An 18,732-nucleotide genomic window follows, 5' to 3' on the forward strand; every position below is an offset into this window, starting at 1 on the left:
AAGGAAATATATGTTGCACTTCCGTGTTTGTGACCATGTCGTCAAGGATCCTCCTTATATGACATATATAAATATCACGCAGATGTAGTCTTTGAAAAGAATAAAATATTTGTGAACATAAACCCACGATACTTTTTTCTTAACTAACCTTGACAGCATAATGCAATAGCTAGATGCATGAACATAGTTGAATTTGTAGGTAGAACCTACCTGAAAACATGTAGCCTTGTTGAGGCAAATATAAATGTATTGTTTATTTTAAATAGAGTTAAATGTACGTCGAGGTATGTCACTTAGGTTCACAAATTTCAAAACATATTTCCAAATCTTTATGTATGATTCAGAAATAGATCTGCAAGGCACCATTCTATAAATTATAGATGCATAGTGCACCATTTCATAAGTTTGGAGACATTTTTTGTTTAAAAATCTTGTCAAGTACTGTATTTACTAATTTTTTAACTATATAAAAGGAAAGAAACACACCTCCAAAATCATTTTAAATCAGGGTAGAGTGTTAATTTAAACAATTTTGAAGAATAAGATGTCCGGTTTTAAAGTTTGGTATGGAAAAACAGACTATCGTTCGAGGAGGCAGAAGTAGAATAGTTCTTGTTTTGCTCTAAAAAAGCTTTTGGGTTGGGACTCGACGATCTGTTCGCTGTGGATCGGAGGCAAACAAAACAATCCCCAAGCTTCCGCCTTTCAGCAAGATCGGAACGCAACAAGCGAACCAACACGTCCGCAATGCCGCCCTCCTTCCTCCTCGCGCTTGCGCCCGCGTCCGCGCCCACGAGCGCCACTCGCATTTCCTCCCACTGTCCAAACCCCACCTCGTCTTCTCCGCTCCGGCGCTAACCCCACCCACCTTCTCCACAGACACTACGTCACCGCTCCATGGCCACCATCCCGGCGCGGCTCCACTACCACCTCGTCGTCGTCGTCGTCTTCATCCTCCTCCTCGTGCCGTCCCTCACCGCCGCTCAGTCCCGCGCTTTCGGAGGTACCACCTCGCACCCAATCTGTAGGTCTCTATAACCGGCGCTATCCGTCTGCGGCGGCTGACCTGTGTGGCGGGTCGGGTGTGGTTTGGTTTTCGCAGGGCCGCAGCCGGCGTACGCGCGGTACCTGGTCGATGCGGCGGCGACGCCGGCGGTGGAGCTGTACGATTACATAGTCGTGGGCGGCGGCACGGCGGGGTGCCCGCTCGCGGCCACGCTGGCGGGGCCCGGCGGCGGGCGGGTGCTCCTGCTCGAGCGCGGCGGCGCGCCCAGCGAGTTCCCCGCGCTCGCCACGGCGGGCGGGTTCGTGAGGACGCTCGCCATGGCGGACCCGGCCCCGGAGTCCGACGCGCCAGCGCAGGGGTTCACGTCGGAGGACGGCGTCCCTAACGTGCGCGCGCGCGTGCTCGGCGGCGGCACGGCCATCAACGCCGGGTTCTACTCGCGCGCGCACCCGGAATGGTTTCGCGGCCACGCTGAGGTCGGTTTCTGGCATTAGCGTTTCGCGTACATCCGCGGCGATTGTTCAATTTGTTTCGTTCGGAGACTCGATGATTTATTTTTATTTTGTGGTCCATTGTTGCTGGAGGTTTTAGGATGCTGAGGCGACGAATTGGGATAAGCCTCTGGTGAACGCGTCATACGAGTGGGTGGAGAGGCTGATGACGTTCCAGCCGGCGGTGCATGGGTGGCAGGCGGCGGTGAGGGCGGCGCTGCTGGAAGCAAATGTGACGCCGTGGAACGGCTTCACGGTGGACCACGTCACTGGCACAAAGGTCGGTGCCACGACCTTTGATGCATCAGGTCGACGGCGCAGCGCTGCGGACCTCCTTGCGTTTGCCCGTCCTAGCCGTCTCCGGGTTGCCGTCCGTGCTACAGTTACTCTCATCATCACCAACCCGATTGACCCTGGTGAGAGAAATGCATTCTTCTAATATAGTACAGTACAGCACTTCGTTTGTTACTTCTTGGTCCTTGTGGTAATTTGGATAAAGGTGACCGCGCATTACATTGCGGAATTGTAACTGAATCAACTAAGATAGCTGCCTACCTTAAGTCATTGTATCTTTCACAAACAGAATTTTCAAGTCAATTGCATATACCAGAATCATTGCCTAAAGTTCATTTAAACCTTTAGTAATAAACTCTGAATCGACAATAACATCTTGGTTTCTGATCCGGTCACTATTTCTGTGCAAGATTTGAACCGAAATAAACACAATAATGCTATTTTTTTTTTCTGATTTGGTTGCTGTTAATTCAATTCTCTTAAAAAATAGGTTCCGGTGAAAAAGACTCTAGGTTTACTTAGCAGAATGCATCCAATTTTTGTCATTGGACTGTTTTATACAAGTATACTATTTTAGTTCTTTGGGTTTTACCTTTTTTTATTTTCTTTTTTCTTGCGAGACTTCAACTGAACAAACCACTTCCATTTTGTTGTATTGGCCAGCTGCGCGCCGTGGAAGGTCTCCACAACCAACAATTGCAGCAATTGGTGTTGTGTACCAGGACCGTCTCCTCGATCAGCACCAAGCCCTCCTGCGCCCAGGTGGGGAGGTTATACTTTCAGCAGGTGCCCTGGGGAGTCCCCAATTGCTGCTGCTCAGTGGCATCGGCCCTGCTACTGATCTTTCCAACCTCGGTATCCCTGTTTCTGCTGACATCCCCGATGTCGGCAAACATATGTACGACAACCCTCGCAATGGCATCTCCTTCATCCCGTCAGTTCCTATTGATCACTCTCTTATTCAGGTCGTTGGCATCCCGTCAGCTAATGGAACTGCCTCATACCTTGAGGCAGCATCATACATTGTCCCACTTGCTCCAGAGTTGAGATCTTCTAGTCCTTTCCTTGGCTCGTCTTCTCCACTCTATGTTACTGTTGCAACTATCATGGAAAAGGTTCCTGGACCATTATCTGAAGGTTCACTATGGCTTTCATCAACGAATCCATTGGAGAGTCCTGCTCTGCGCTTCAACTACTTGAGCCGTCCTGAGGACTTGGCACGATGTATCCTGGGTGTGCGTCATGTGGCAGAAGTGCTTGAGGGCAGAGCATTGGACGGATTTCGTTCAGCAGTTGGATTGACGAATAGAAGAGGAGGGTCTGTTAGGAGGGACTTCAGGATTGTTGGGACAGCACTGCCAGTTGACTGGAAAACAAACGATAGAGCTCTAGCAAACTACTGCCAGCGGACTGTGGCAACGTTATGGCATTATCATGGAGGGTGTGTCGTTGGGAAGGTGGTTGATAGGAATTTCCGGGTAATTGGTGCCCGTGCAATTCGTGTGGTGGATGCATCAACGTTCAGTGAGACACCTGGGACAAATCCTCAGGCTACAATCTTGATGATGGGCAGGTATGAGTTTTAATCATTCTTCGTCCATTTCCAGGTGAAAGTGAAATGCTGTTGTTTTAAAACTACTGAACAATGTTATATAGTGTCGTGAAGTAAATCACTGGATCATCCTATCTGGCAACTATCAAGATGTTACCATGTTATATTTGAAATTCCAGTTAGCACTTTAGTCTTACTAGTTCATCAACCCGTGCACCCACACATGCTATCAATTTTCGGATTAGAAGTTTATGGGTAAATATTAGAATACAAATCGATGATCGGATGCTTGCTTCTTTGTGAGATTTTTTAGGAGTTCTAGGATAATGCAAAGGCTTCAAAAGAAATTTTAGTGGTTGTATATACTTACAACCTATATATAGCTGTTTTGCTAATCATGTTATAGTAGAAGTTAACATGATAACTGTATTTTTTTACATTAAACAGGTATGTGGGGTTGAAGATGATTGAGGAAAGACACAGTAGAAGGCCGGTTACACCGCCATAGACCCTCACATTCATCCACCAGCAAACATTTCAATTAACACACGTGTGGAGTGCTCATACTTTTCCTGTAACCCATACTTCTAGGTTTTTGAACTGAGATTGCTGTGTAGATTACTAGCATGGGCATGTTTTGCGTGTGTGCATAGTGATATGAAGAGGGAAGTAGAAACTGGGACTTGCGTAGATATTGCATTTTTTTTTGCTAGAGATAGTTACCGCAAGACATGTTCTTCCGGATGTTCTGATGGGTCATGGGTGTAAAGACTAGGAATTACATGCTTTTACGAGCAATGATAATCTATTAACTTGGTATTTGACCCGTAAAAGAAGTCTCCTTGTTTATTCCCAAGGCTTATAAATTATCAAATTAATTAAAGAAAATAAAATCAAAGTGGTATATAAATGTTGATAAATTACACACATTGCTGGTACACAAAAAAAACCTAATACGTTATTATATTATCTATTGTCCACCAGTGACGAAGCTATATTGTTGGTTGTGGTTGTGGATGCACCCACAATTAAGAAAAATGAAAACCAATGACGATGATAAAATTTTCACCAGGATTGTGTCAAGTTCATGCACTGTGCACCCATCATCCAATTTGCTTCTGAAAAACAATGTGACAACTTAGCAGGTGTTGTAATAGCTGCTAATTTCTGGCTGGAGTTGTTACCCGCTCTAACAATAAAAAAAACTAACCAACTAGCAGGTGTTGTAGATAGGCTGTTTAACTAGTTTGTGTTGTTGCCGACTATAACAACCACGGACACGTTTGGAACGTAGGAATTATAACATAAGATTCTCGAAACATGAGATGTGATTAAAAAAAAGAATACTTGTTTTATTATTCAACTATTTGTCATTATAGTGTCAAATTTTAATTAGAAAATAAACATATGTGATTACTACTTCGGCAGGTACTACGTGTCAGGACCAAACAAAAATGTAAATCCGAGCATGCTCATACTTCGATGGCTCCCGGGCTCCCTATTATCGGATCTACCACCATTAGTCTACCTCTTTCCTAGACTAGCTTTGTTAGGCATATTATTGCCTCAACTTGCCACCTTTGCCCTTACCTCCTCTCCCTATGGATGCTGCAACCCTCGCCTTGCCGCACTGCCCACAACTCATCGTAGATGTGAGAAATGTGTTTTGCTTACAGCTCACCTCCAGATCCAAGAATTAAAGATTTTGGTCGAAATGACCTCTTTATGCCCCTGGATTCATGTGCCCAAAAACACATGCGTAACAACCATGGCATCTTGGCCTTCCTTGCCACGGGGGACGTTCGGATCGAACACAGCGCAAGGCGCCAAAGCATGAGCGGTGAAGGCAAGGTGGGCTGCAGTGTCGGCTGAGGTGGGGCAGGCAAGTGCGAGGAAGGAGGGACAGGGCATGGCGGTGGCTAGGCGGGCGGGCAGGCGTGGCGAAAACCGGGGTGGGGTCCATGCATGGTTGCTGGGGCCGAATTTTTTATAATTTGGCTCTTTTTTTGAAAGTTTCTCACAAATAGATCCCTGGCGGAAAGAATTCAGGAAATGGACCCTTAGGTCGGCGCCATTGATGCTGGCGCCGAGCTCGGCGCCAGCGTCTCTGGCACCGAGCTCCTGGACACGGTCGATGACCTGCCAGGGGGCTCGGCGCCAGAGTGACTGGCGCCGAGCTCCCTGCATTTAACCCCGGCCCAACCTTCTTGCCCGAGCGTTCTTCCTCTTCTTTCTCCTCCTTCTCGAGTTTTTCTCTACCCACTTCACCCTACCACACGAATCGACATATTGGATCTTGAAAACCTTGATTTGATCCGTAGATCTTCGAGAGCAAGGTATCCTCGCTCACCTCCTTGTTTTTTTCGCATCGATTCGGTATATATTAGTCGGATTTTTGAACCTAAGAATCGTCATCACTTAGGGTTTCATTGTATCCCTCAATATATGTATTATACAACCACAGGTTGATTCCAAGGCGTGGAAAAAGCTAGCAAACCTAGGCGCATGTAGTTATGTTATGGGTTCATTGTTGTGGATTAAATGAGAAACCCTAGGTTTAGAGTTTAATGTTAACTGCTTTCGGTTCTTAGAACGAAATTGGTTGTATTGTAGTTATAGTTCTTATTGATATTTTTTGTGATGTTTTGATTTATGTTTGTTAAATTACATCTGTTTTGTTAGATGCAAGAAATGTTTCGGGAGGAGTTTTGGCGAAAACGGGGTCGTCCTCGAGAATTATACCCCGACGCGTCTAGCAAAGATGCCCCCGTCCATCCTGACCTCCCTGTCCCTAACTGTGACTATGGTTTCCCGGCCCATGTTTTTCAATCGAAACATCCGGACACAGCGGCGCATTGCTTCTACACATGTAGTCGGTTTAATGTAAGAAATTGTTTGCACTATCCTTTTTCTTTATTTGTGTAAGTATGGTACTAATATTTTGTTGGAATCTCGTTGTGTAGGACCATGAGAGGTGCTTTTTCTTTCAGTGGATCGATGGTGCAGACAAGTTTGATCCTAGGTACCTCTTTTTCGATGATTGGTTTAGAGGGAGACATCCACGTGAGCACTTCAAGCGGTGGGTTCCACCCCCCTAACCCTCCGCCAATGACGGCTAAGGAGAAGCACCTAGCCATAGTTAGACGACTCGAGGAACCTCCTCTGTGCGATTGCGGAGATCGAGCTGTGATAAACCCTGAGAATACGTTGGAGTTTGTGTGTCCAAACAAGCATGAAGTAAGTGCAAAGTGTATGTGTTGAAATCTTGAGCTATATGTGTTCATGTACTAATGTCTCATTATTTAGGTGTTTTCAATGGCGAAGTGTCGTTTCAAGGAGTGGTTGTATGGTCCTAAGAACCAATGGCCGGAAGAACCGCGGAGGGTTAAGGAAAAGAAGAAAGAAAGGGTAATCTACAAAGCACCTCCTGTCATGTGCGAATGTAGTGTAAAATCCAACTATGGCCTAGTCCCTTCGGAGCTTGGAATAGGCCATTATTGCGGCCATATGATTGAGTATGATGAGGTTCGTTATTTTTCTGGTAAACATGAAATCGTATTTTGTTTGTTTTGCTAAGACATATGATATAATATTTCTTTTGAACAGAGCACTAGGAAATGCAGTTGGGAATGTTATGATGGTCAAGCTAAGTTCTTGGATGAACTGAAGAAGAGGCAACTAATTGCACGGAAGAGGGGATATGGACCTGACTATGTCAACCTATTCGTTAAACATCACAAAGAAAAGATGCGTGAGTTTGCTAGACAGTGCGGTATTTGTAACCCGATCGATGTTGGGCTTAACAAATGGGGATTGGAGAGGCGGATGACGTTAGAGGAGGAGAGGGCAAGGGAGGAGACAAGAGTACAGATGCAGGTCTTAAACGAGCATGTTGCTACATTATGTGCCAATGAGTGCTTGAAAACCTTTTTTTCGTTGCCTGGTTTTAAATGTAATATAATCGCGTTGCTAACTGATTGCATTTTATACATGAAGGGATTAGTTGCAGCGGGGAACATGCCGCAGAGGTGGCTCGTGCAAGGTATGAGGAGAAGTTAGATGACCATAGATCACGAGCTGGTCGCACCGTTCAATCACCGATTGTGTTGTCTGATGAGGGAGGCGAGGATGCGGACGACACTACCAGACTAAGTGAGCTCATTGCTCTAGCAGAGGCGGGCATGCAGGCGTAGGAGGCTGAGGATGACACTGGCAGACTTAGCGAGCTCATCACTCTAGCAGAGGCAGGCATTCAGGCGTAGGAGGCTGAGGACGACACTGGCAGACTGAGCGAGCTCATCGCTCTAGCAGAGGTAGGCTTACAGGCGGAGGAGGATGACGACGCGTTCTTTACTCAGGCCGCAGTGGCCGCAGATGAAGTGGAGGCTGCTTACTACAAGCGACAGGCAGGTCAGAGCAACGCAGTTGAGCCTAGCCACAGCAACTGGGTTGTAGTAGAGGACTGGTACTCGGATGATGAGTTGCTTACTCAGTACGTTTCAGACTAAGGATTTGGAAGTGCATTTGCCCCTATATCTACTGTCAGCACATAGTTGTAGTATTAATATGTTGTGTAATGTGGCATAGTATTGAACTTTTTATTATGTGGTTGTTTTCATTATCTATGGTCTTAATATTCCGCTTAATGATACGGACATATTGAAATGTGAACACGTGCTGCAAAAAAATCTAACGACGTATGGCATTATATAAATCAACACACGAAACACATTAAATGGCATGTGACTACATGTACCGAACCTAGGTACAAAGTTTCCTTCGACTAAACATAACATGCCTTAGGTAATTAAACAATGCCTTAGGTAATTAAACCTAACATGCCTTAGGTAATTAAACCTGGGTACATGTGAAAAAGATAAAGTCATCCTAGTAGTGTGGCCACATAGCAAATTATGTTACACCTTCTCCATAGTAGCCTCCCGTTGTTGGTGGTGGTGGTGGCGGGGGTGACGGGGGAGGCCCCTTGTTCTTGTGGTTAGGGCAGGTGCAATATGGATCATTACAGAGTGCCTCCTATGAATCGGCACCATTGTTGTTGTCGTCCTGTCCGTCGTCCTTGTAACCGCTGCTAACTTCCCTTTTTAGATCGAAGATACGGTCCTGTAGGTAGTAGATGTACTCCATATGTGGATAAATAGGTCGAGGATCGACCCACCTACTGAACCCACAGTTTTCTTCGGCCAAGGAAGACTACAATAAGTATGTCATGTAAGTGATATACAAGACAAACATATTGAAGAAACAAATAGTAATAGCAATTACCCATGCTCGCGGGCATTTGAAGAAACGACGACCTCCATCTATTCCCTCGGTGAACATCTGCACTAGGCAGTCCTCACCATGCATGCATTTTGGCCACTCTTCTTTCCTTTCATCGTATCCTCTTAGTGGTGTCTCTTTGGTGAAATCACTTTTGCTCTCAACTGGGAACCTCTCATAAAGAGCTTCCTCAAAGAAATTGGGACCAAGAGGACCCTCCCACCCCCAGGTAGTTTCCTTCCCCTTTCCTCTCCCTCTGGACAACCCTCTAGACATTGGTACTACAACGAAAGCAAATGCTGAGGAGTGTTCTTCTTCCTTGTTGTGTGTGTGAATGAGAGGGAGTGAGTGGTTATTTATAGGTTGAGAGGAGGAATGGAGGCCTCTCAATGTGCCATGTCAGCGATCCGTGTGCCTCTTCACCTCAGCCCTTGGATCAAACAGTCATAAGATGGATGGTGGAGATAGAGTGGAGTTGTGCTTCCTTGCATGCCAGTACTATATCAGTGATGTGATAATTCGATGTTGTCCGTGTATCTGAAAAGTCTATGTTTATTGTCTGAAAAGCATAGATTCGTTCACTGTTGCTTGGTAATCCTAGATTCATCTACAAAGCGTATGTACGATATTTCCTGGATTATACACATTCTAATAAATTTATAGTTAATCTGTGTACTACATTTGTGCCTTTGTAGAAGTGTAGTATGATTAAAGGTTCACGGGAAAAATTCGCAAGATACGGTCTTATTTTAGGAGCATCCACAGTTATAAACAAAGACATCAATATATATTTCAAACATTTAATCATCCAAGGAGCATAATGCAACCACAACGAACATCACAACCAACATAATATGTCATGCAAAGTCCAAATAGTCCACAATGTCCATACAGTCTCGAATAGTTACAGAAAAGTAAATACAAAATGCATAATAGTTCATACTAACACCTACCACATCCCTCATTGCCTCCTACTCTTGCCCTTACCCTTGTGACCCAGAGCGCTGGTGCCTGGAGTGTAAGGGTCACATGGACGGCGTCGCCTAGTGCCTAGAGGCGGTGTAGGATGAGTCGAGGGAGCATCATGGAGCTAAGAGGGGCCAAGCTCATCGTGCCTCTTGTCCACATCATCGTCGTCGTCCTCCTCCTCGTCCTCGTCCCCGTCCCCTATAGCTGCTTGACTAGAGGAACCCAAGCCTCCTCTTCCCGCGAAAGGAACATACACATCTTGCGTCGTGTCTGTCCTGCAACCACAACGACCAGCTACACGGCGTAGACGATGTGACAGCCTCTGTTGTACAAAACTATGTTAACTGAAAGAATATAACGTATTAATGATATGTTTGAAAGAATATTTTAATCTTACGTCTAGGAAGCCAAGTATGTAGTCGTCATTGACTCTCGGCCGAACGCGCTCGATCTGTTCAACTGAGCATTTTAGTGTATTGTCCTGCAACAAAGTTCTCAACAATAATACTTCTGAATAGATAGCAATAGGTTTTGTTTTCTTTTGTACAAGAATCTAACTTATTATAAGGGTTATACGGCTTGAAGGTTGCACTAACTACAATAGATAACTCCTAATGTCGGTCCAAGAACGCCTAATGTATTGTTATGCAACTTAACATACAAAAATAAGGCGATTGGCTTACCACTCTGTCCAAGATCGGTTCTGCCTCCACCTGCCTTCCTGCACGAGTCGACTGGTCGTATGCCGTGTCTTCATCGTCGGAGGACTCGATGTTGGCGTAGTCAACTTCGGTCCACTGTAGCCTCAGCCTGAACCGTGTCACACGCTGGTACCAAGCTTGGTACCGCCTGAACTCACGGTTCGTGTGTGGCTCGTTGTTGTCGTCCACGTTGTCGTGCATCTCCTCCCATTCCTCAATGAAGGACTGGTGGTGCCTCTCCCAGTCAAAAATCTTCTTGTTCCTCTGACGATCCAACTTGCACGTATGTCATCGTTACATGAATCCATGTACGTGTCACCATATTAATAGAAATGGACCATCATCATGAGACATTTAAAATATCAAAACACTTACTTGTGTAAGTCAACACCAGTCGAGAATAGAGCCGTAGGCCAAAGCTGTCTCACTCCAAATTGGCATGCAACCCTATCTGGCAGGTGGAACTCAATAGCATAGAAGCAGATTAGAGGGCACCTCATCCTATAGAAGTCATCATCGGCCCCACAGACGTTGCTCAGCTGAAAAGGAAGTGCGTTCTCTCCACCATACGGCTCCCACTCCACTTGCAACATGTCCAAATAAGATGTTAGATGGTATACTAATCCTTTTCAAAGTAGCATGGAAAATAAAATTTACTTACACTAGACGCCGTCAGCGTATCTAGCTCGTTCGTGTACTCAATGTACGCCCGGTCTATCCTCGTGTGCGGAACCCTGACCTAGTCCCAAAGGTACGCCCATGTTGGCTGGCGACTTGGAGGCTGACCTTGGAACCACTCATGACGATCCAGAACCTCTAGATGACCAATTGGAAGACGAGCCCACATCCACAGCTGTAACAGGTACACGCATCCACCAAGTGACGGGTTGGACAAAGACCGATGACACCCCTCGCACAGCTGCCAGTATAGAAAACACAAGACTGTAGAGCCCCAGCTGTACTGACCCGCCTGGTCCCAGTCACTGAGGCAGTGGATCCACATCTAGGACCCACTGTCACCCGTGACGTCGGGAAAGAGAACGCAGGCAAAAAGGTGTAGGATCCATGCCCGGCAGTAGTACCCAACCGTCTCCTCATCTACCTCCTCAGGGCACTGTGCGAACTCTGCATGTAGCCAGGAGATGGGAACTCCAGAAGTACGAGCCCCTTGCTCGCCAAGCTCACGCCCAAGGAAGGCCTCCACTCATGCTCTCTAGCCCTCTGACCTGCACTTCCCGATGACTGGGTTGCCATGAATCCTTAGGCCAAGCATCTTCTGACAGTCCTAGAGCGAGACTGTCATCTCCTCGAAAGGTAGGTGGAAGCTGTGAGTCTCCGGCCGCCACCTATATTTAAGACAAAGCAAGATTACTTGTCAAAAAGTCAATCGCATGAACAAATGGCCATGAATGGAGGCAATGATTCACTTTAATACCTGTCTACCAACGCAGTTATCGCCGCTGAGTTGAACTTGGGCAACCCACGATGAACCTGAAAAGAGATGACATCCAGGCCAGCTCTTTGCAGGAAAGGAGTGTACCTGTCGTCGTACCGAATATCCAAGAACCCACTGTGGGTCCTAGAACGAAGGTGCGGAAGGTCCTACATCGAATAAAACATAGTCACCTGTTACTTCATGAACACATGTATGAATAAAACTTATAGATTATTACCTGCCCCAGCGCAACGAGACGTCCTCGGTGGGTCACCTCGTACGTCGGGTCGAGCAGGTGGAATTGCTCCATCCTACAAAAAAGTGAATGAATTAGAATTCCAATATACAATGAAACATGAACTTAGAAATGTATAAGTAATTGACACAAATACAAGCATAAATTGAGATATGCATAATTAAATATATGAATAAGACAAATATAAAATAATAATATAAACCAATAGTCCTACCTCACTAATCTGCCAACGATAACTTTGTGAGTTGTGGCCAAGTCTACCGCACTTGCCGCACTCGTACTGCTCGGGATCAGTAACAAATGGAGTTCCTCTCCCACGCCTAGTTCTTCCGGGTATCTGATCCATAACCATCCTGTGCCTCGTCCTCTGCCTTGATCCACGCTTGTTCCAACGGTAAGCTGGATCCGCAATGTACTTTGGCCCATCATATGGAGGCCACTCTCCAGGGTCCCGGAAAGGCACGAAGCGGGGGCTCCATGTGTTCACAAGCGTGTCGACACTAAACTCGTGAGGTATCCTCCTCTCGATATTATAGCTGCGATGCCTAGCTGCTGCCACCAAATGAGAACATACAAAGTGGTATTGTCTTGGTTTACCACAAGTGCACTTGAAATCTTGGAGGACAACCACATGTATCCTCGACTCTCGAACCTTGGCGTCGGACATTGTACCGCCCCTATGCTCGACCTGATAAGTCCCTGTGGCGTGGTCAAAGCATGCAACCTCATGTGTGCTAGCCCTTTCTCTTGCCTTCTCTAGGTGTGCCTTTGGTTTCGGAGCCCATATCTCTCCATCACTCCGCAACTGCAATGCATAGGCATGTCTATCGTTGAACCAGGCAACAAGCTTATAGAAGGTGAATTGAACGATTGCATTCATGGGTATACCACGTATCCCTAATAGCAACTTATTGAATGACTCTGCCATGTTGCTGCACTGAAACTCGTACCTCCAGCCACCGGTGTCGTGAGCTCTCGTCCATTTCTCCAAATCCCTCATCAAACCTGTGAGCCATTGTCTACCTTCTGCATTTGATGCGGTTCTGACCTACTCCAACTTTTCCTTAAAGTACTTGTCCTCAAGCTATCGAGCAGCCTCCTGGAACAGATCAAAGTTACCCTTGACACCATCCTTCCGGAGTAGATTCTCGGCAAGGTGCCGAGTACACCAACGATGGTGCAACGGTGCATACCCCTCTACCTGCTCTCACACGGCATTAAGTATGCCCTGATGCCTATCAGATATGACACCAACCTCCCTACCAGGCCCAACCACGTGTATCTGGACTAGCCTCAAGAACCATCTCCAACTGTCATTGTTCTTCTCAACTAAGGCAAATGCCAAAGGAACCAACTTGTTGTTCGCGTCACAGGATATGGCTATAAGAAGTGTGCCCTGGTATTTGCCAATCAAGAACGTACCATCAATGGAGAAGACGGGACGATAGTGCCTAAAGGCCTCGACACACTGAGGGAAGCACCAGAAGGCATGGAAGAATATCTGCCTCCCATCCTTCCATGCATTAGGTTTTGGGATGTACTCATAATGCATGCCTGGATTCACTGCTTTGATTGCATTGAAAAGAACTGGCAGCTGCTCATACCCATCCTCCCAGTCCCCATATATCATCTTCCACGCTCGCTGTTTAGCCCTCCATGCTTTACCATAAGTTATCACATATCCTCCATACAATGCTTCAACGGTCCTGATAATTGTCCTCACCTTCATGTTGGGTTCTCCTTGCAAAATTCCCATCAACCGCTTGGCAATGAGGGTAGATGTCAACTGCCGATGCCTCAGTGTTAGCTCATGGTCAACACAATTGTGTGGCCCGACAACTTTTGTGATCTTCCATTTTACGGTTACCTGTTGCTTCCTTACACAAACCCTCCATGGGCAGCGTTCCTTGTCACACACAACTGTGTAATGACGCTCCACATATGAATGCAATACCCTGTAAGGCTACTTTCGTATCACTGCAAAAGCCTGCAACCACCTCTTCAAAGCAGGGAGGTCATTGAACACCCTCCCATTCTCAATTACCGTGTTAGGACCAGCCTCAGGAGCTTCTAGGAGGTCATCATCACGTCCTTCTGCAAACGCCTGATCGGAATGAGCAAGATCGCTGAACTCGTGAACTCTAAGATCACGACGGCCGGGAAAGATACGCCTCATCATCTCAACATTACTCTCCGTCAGCTCTCCAACAGGGCAATCATCATCAGAATCAAGAGCCCTAGCCATCTCATATGGCTCCGAATCATGCATAATTTCAACACTATTTGACACACGGAATCCATCTCCAAAGTGCACTTGCGCAGCAACAGGGGCACATCCACATTCTCAGGAATGTCTCCTGCAACATCATTACAGAAATGAGAAAAGAATGAAAGAAATAGATGTAAGGAACGGGGTAAGCTCCCAAAATCCATGCGGTTAAGACACTTACTCGGATGATTCTGTGTCAAATGGATCTCATAAGGAGGATCTGTCACGGAAAAATGAGTCTGACAACCATCTCCAAATACCTCGACGCGGGCAGATTGAGCATCGGGAACCGTAGGTGCAATCTGCACATGCAGGTAAGGTTCCGGAATGGGAGGGTCGATGTATGCCTGATGATCCATTGCTGGGGTAAACCCATGAGGGATGGGATCAACTAACACCCGACGCACAACCACGTCCAAACATTGCAGCTGGCTCTTCATAGCCGATCTTACATAGCTCTCCCATTGATCCGCACAACCAATTGAGATCATTCGCCTGAAGATGTTCGGAGGACAACCTAGGTGCAGTACACCATCAACTGCAATGCCATCATCTCCAAGGCAATGTAGCTCCTCCCGAGCCCTTGCAACCATGTCACTAGATGAAGGCCTATCATTGAATAGCACAGGCACGCTTTGCATGTCAAGAAACTCAACATATCCATAGCGATCACTTTCAACGGTGCCTCCATGATATATGGTCACTAGGTTGTCCATCTAATTCAAACAAGTAATGAAACACATGTCCTTTAGTCTAAATTAGACGATAGATAGTACATAACAAGTACTTTCTAACTACAAACTAAGTAATCAAGATAATAACTACGAATATATTTACAATGTACTCACTAAATAGCTAGATCATATGTAGATAACTAAAAATGTAACTACATATCTAAGTAACTATCTAACTATATCTATGTGCCTATGTGTCTATGTTTCTATCTATCTACATATATATCTCACTAGATCACTAACTAAATCAACTACCTGAGTCATCACATTAACTAATAAATAACAAATACCAACTAAGTAGGTACATTGCATATTCATAATTTTTACCTGTCCGGGCCGGCGGACGATGGGCGTGGGTCAGGCCGAAGATCCGGGCCGGCAGTGGTGCGGCAGACGACAGCGGTGGCACGCGGCCAGCGCGGGATGCCCGGGGCTACGCGCGGCGTGTCCGACTCGATGGGCGCGGACTCGGGCAGACGGTGGAGGGCAAGACGAGGACGACGGTGGAGGGCGGCGGAGGCGTCGCGGCGCGGCGGCCAACCACGAGTGACAGCGCGACGAGGGGCGGGGGCGCCTCGACGCGGCACGGGGCGGGAGCGCGGGCACGACCTCGGGCGCGGGCGCGGGCGGCAAGATCAGGCGTGGCCTCGGCGCGGTGAGGGCTGGCGCGGGCGGCTCGCGCAGCGACGGGCGCGGCGCGGGCGCGGCGACGGCCGCGGCGCGGGCTCGCGCGACGCGGACTCGATGGCTAGGGCGTTGCGCGCGCGCTCGCCTCGGCACGGCGCTTCCTCGGGCGCGGCGCAGCGCGGGCGCGGGCGCAGGTGGGGGGTGGGTGGCGCGGCGGGGAATCGCGGGGGCGGCGCGGCGGTGGCGCGGGCAAGGGCGGCGACGTCTGCGGGGCTAGGCGGCGAGAGGAATAATAAGAGATGAAAGGCGGGGGCTCGGTAGAAGATATTTCTGAGCTCAGCGCCAGAGTGACCGGCGCCGAGCTCGGCGCTAGTGTCTCTGGCGCCGAGCCCCCTGGCAGGTCATCAACCATGCCCAGGAGCTCGGTGCCAGCATCAATGACGCCGAGCTAAGGGTCCATTTCCTGAATTCTTTCCGCCAGGGATCTATTTGTGAGAAACTTAAAAAAAAAGAGCCAAATTGTAAAAAAAATCGGTTGCTGGGGTCAGGCGGGGAGGTGAGGTGGTAGCCTGGGTGGGGCGGACAAGCGTGGAGCCGGGAGCGAGGGACAACGGGGCACGCTATGTGGCACTGGACGGCAGGGGGTGTGTGGCATTGGGCACGGCGGCGCAAGAGCCGTGGACGGAGGAGCTGGTCAGCGGTTTTGTGATAGGGAAATTAAGGAAAAGAACAAAATGAATCAGTGTCCTAACTTGTATAATGAGTGGCGGAGATGGATAACTTCCCTCATCCAGCTTCACAGAAAGGTATGAAACTCTTAGTCTTTGGAGCACCCTCAAGGAGTTTTCTAAACTCTATAGGTCTAGCCACTAGATATGTTTTCTTAATCTGAATTTTCTTTTTGAGGAAAACAGGAGGGGTTTCCCTCTGCTGGGATTTATTAAACAAACAAACAAAAAGGTACAAATACAGGTTCACGAAACAAAGAAAGACACAAAGAAAATAAGGAAGATTACACATAATTGTCTGGCCATGAACTAAGTGAAGGCTGGAGTGCTTGCTTTGCCCGGAGGATAACCCCTGCGAACTCATCCTTGAAAATTTGCTTGCATCGCCGAAGAGAGACAGGTCAATTTCTGAAGATATGGTCATTGCGCACAATATGGTCATTGCGCAAGACATGCAGATTAGGATTTCCAAGGAAAAAGGGAACTGCAAGCTGTGTTCTGAAGCTGTCCAGAATATCAAAGGGATCTATCAAGCCGCTGGTTTGTAAGTGGAGCGTGTTCTAGCGTTGGACAGTGAAGGGGCAGGCTAGGAACAAGTGAAGGCTTTCCTCGATGCCATGACTCCATAGGACACAATTGTAATCATGAAGGACCATATTCTTCCCTCGCAAAAGCCCTCACGTGTTTAATCGATCCTTGAGAAGTAACTAGAAAAAACTTTTCTTTGTGGAGCTAAAACGTTTGGCTTGTATATTTAGAGTTGATGGAGCTCTTTCAAACCGATCTTAAGTTGTCAGCATATCATTTTAACCACTATATTTATTTATAATACTTTATTCATATATAAGTAGTCTATCTAATTTCATTTCAATACCTAGTTTCGAGGTGCTGATCGACGTTTTTTTTTATAAGAAGGTGCTGATCGATGTTGACTCGCGGTCCCGGCGCGGCATCGCTCTGCGGACGGGAGGAGAGATTGGTCCTGGTTGGCAACTCGTCCACGCGGCCGGCATGCGCGTTTGCCGCCTGAGAGCCTGTACAATAACAGGGTGTAAGCTAGCTAAATACTAAGATGAAAAAGAGAGAAGAAATAGACTATAAGCTTACAGTTAATTTAGACAAAAAAAATCAATAAACTTTATAAGCCAGACATATTGGCCATGTATTAATAGTGAAGACCTTACTACTATATAAATAGGCTAGGAGAAAACTACGTAAAACCTTACCTTACTACTATATAAATAAGCTAGGAGAAAACTACGTAAAACCTTACGGCCAGTAGCCGGCTGTAACTATTAGCCTTTCCCTTACTATCACACCTGTTTCGTTGACGAGCGATACCTGGTAATAGTCCGTGATCCACGCCACAACCAAACCAAACTAATCACGTCTGCCTTCAAATCCCCGATCCACCCCACCCCACTCGTTCCCCCTCCAAAACCAGTCCACACCGAACTGCAGCGTTCTTAAATCCAAACAAGACCAATCCACAGCCTAAAACCAGGGCTCGAAACAGGCTTCAAATTGTTACGGTGGAACGGTTCAGACAAGATCACATTACGGCCTTGTTTAGGTCACCTTCAAATTCCAAGTTTTTTCACTCTCTCTCCATTACATCAATTTTTGGACGTATGCATAGAGCATTAAATGTAGGTAAAAAAAAACTAATTGCACAGTTTGGTTGTAAATCACGAGACGAATCTTTTGAGCCTAGTTAGTCCATAATCGGACAAAGTTTGTCAAATACAAACGAAACGCGCTACAGTGTCCAGATTGCAAAAATTTGCAATCTAAACCAGGCCTACGTCAACGTAGGACGAGTCGTAGAAACCACCGCCGCTGCCACCGGCGAACTCGTCCTGTAGCTCGTCCACCAACTTGGACCCTACGACGTCGAACCGCTGGATCCTGGCCCCTCGCCTGAGCACCTCCTCGTCCTTGTCGTCGAAGCCGACGCAGCTCCGTGTGCAGTGCCGGTCCTAAGTTTTTGAGGGCTCTGTGCTGAACTCGTCGCGAGGGCCCCTCTAAACTATATATAAATCTTATAATATATATAAGCGTTAATTTTTCTTACAAAACGAAAACAAATTCAGTGATATATTTTTAATTTAACATGTTTGATAATTATCGAGGAACAATGTAGACTAAAGCTAATATGATTACCTTAAGGAAGAATATAACTTCATAATATCCATTGCTTCTCATAAAAAGATAATGCTTCGGGCATTTCTTGATGCAAAATCATCAAAGACGACATTAAGATCAATAGTGTTCAAGATATCACTCTCGATGGTGCACATAGCTAATCCATTTAACCTTTCTTGTGACATAGTTGATCTCAAATAGTTCTTCAACCACTTCAATTTTGAGAAACTTTTTTCAGCCGAAGC

General features: G+C 46.7%; 2 protein-coding genes and 1 long non-coding RNA gene across 3 annotated transcripts; all 3 read left to right on the forward strand.

Moving 5' to 3' along the window:
- Positions 1 to 739: 739 nt before the first annotated feature.
- LOC136525190 ((R)-mandelonitrile lyase-like) lies at positions 740 to 3,851 on the forward strand. Its single transcript, XM_066518181.1, has 5 exons — positions 740 to 1,003; positions 1,103 to 1,482; positions 1,598 to 1,913; positions 2,455 to 3,364; positions 3,791 to 3,851. Exons 1-5 carry the CDS (start codon positions 898 to 900, stop codon positions 3,849 to 3,851), a joined length of 1,773 nt encoding a protein of 590 aa, XP_066374278.1. The 5' UTR covers positions 740 to 897.
- Positions 3,852 to 6,196: 2,345 nt separating this feature from the next.
- Positions 6,197 to 7,182, forward strand: LOC136526782 (uncharacterized). The gene is made up of 3 exons (XR_010776579.1): positions 6,197 to 6,580; positions 6,650 to 6,868; positions 6,950 to 7,182. It is a non-coding gene; the product is annotated as an uncharacterized lncRNA (long non-coding RNA).
- Positions 7,183 to 15,410: 8,228 nt separating this feature from the next.
- LOC136526371 (uncharacterized) lies at positions 15,411 to 15,917 on the forward strand. The gene has a single exon (XM_066519061.1). It carries the CDS (start codon positions 15,411 to 15,413, stop codon positions 15,915 to 15,917), a length of 507 nt encoding a protein of 168 aa, XP_066375158.1.
- The last annotated feature ends 2,815 nt before the right edge of the window (positions 15,918 to 18,732 follow it).

Source organism: Miscanthus floridulus, chromosome 19 (assembly GCF_019320115.1).
Source record: "Miscanthus floridulus cultivar M001 chromosome 19, ASM1932011v1, whole genome shotgun sequence".
Lineage (NCBI taxonomy): Eukaryota > Viridiplantae > Streptophyta > Magnoliopsida > Poales > Poaceae > Miscanthus > Miscanthus floridulus.

What these genes read in the sequence shown, in the direction of transcription:
- LOC136525190 (XM_066518181.1), top strand. Translation starts at nt 898, where the DNA reads ATGGCCACCATCCCGGCGCGGCTCCACTACCACCTCGTCGTCGTCGTC. An exon ending in TCAGTCCCGCGCTTTCGGAG is followed by an intron (nt 1,004 to 1,102) that starts GTACCACCTCGC and finishes TGGTTTTCGCAG; the next exon opens with GGCCGCAGCCGGCGTACGCG. An exon ending in GGTTTCGCGGCCACGCTGAG is followed by an intron (nt 1,483 to 1,597) that starts GTCGGTTTCTGG and finishes TGGAGGTTTTAG; the next exon opens with GATGCTGAGGCGACGAATTG.
- LOC136526371 (XM_066519061.1), top strand. Translation starts at nt 15,411, where the DNA reads ATGCCCGGGGCTACGCGCGGCGTGTCCGACTCGATGGGCGCGGACTCG.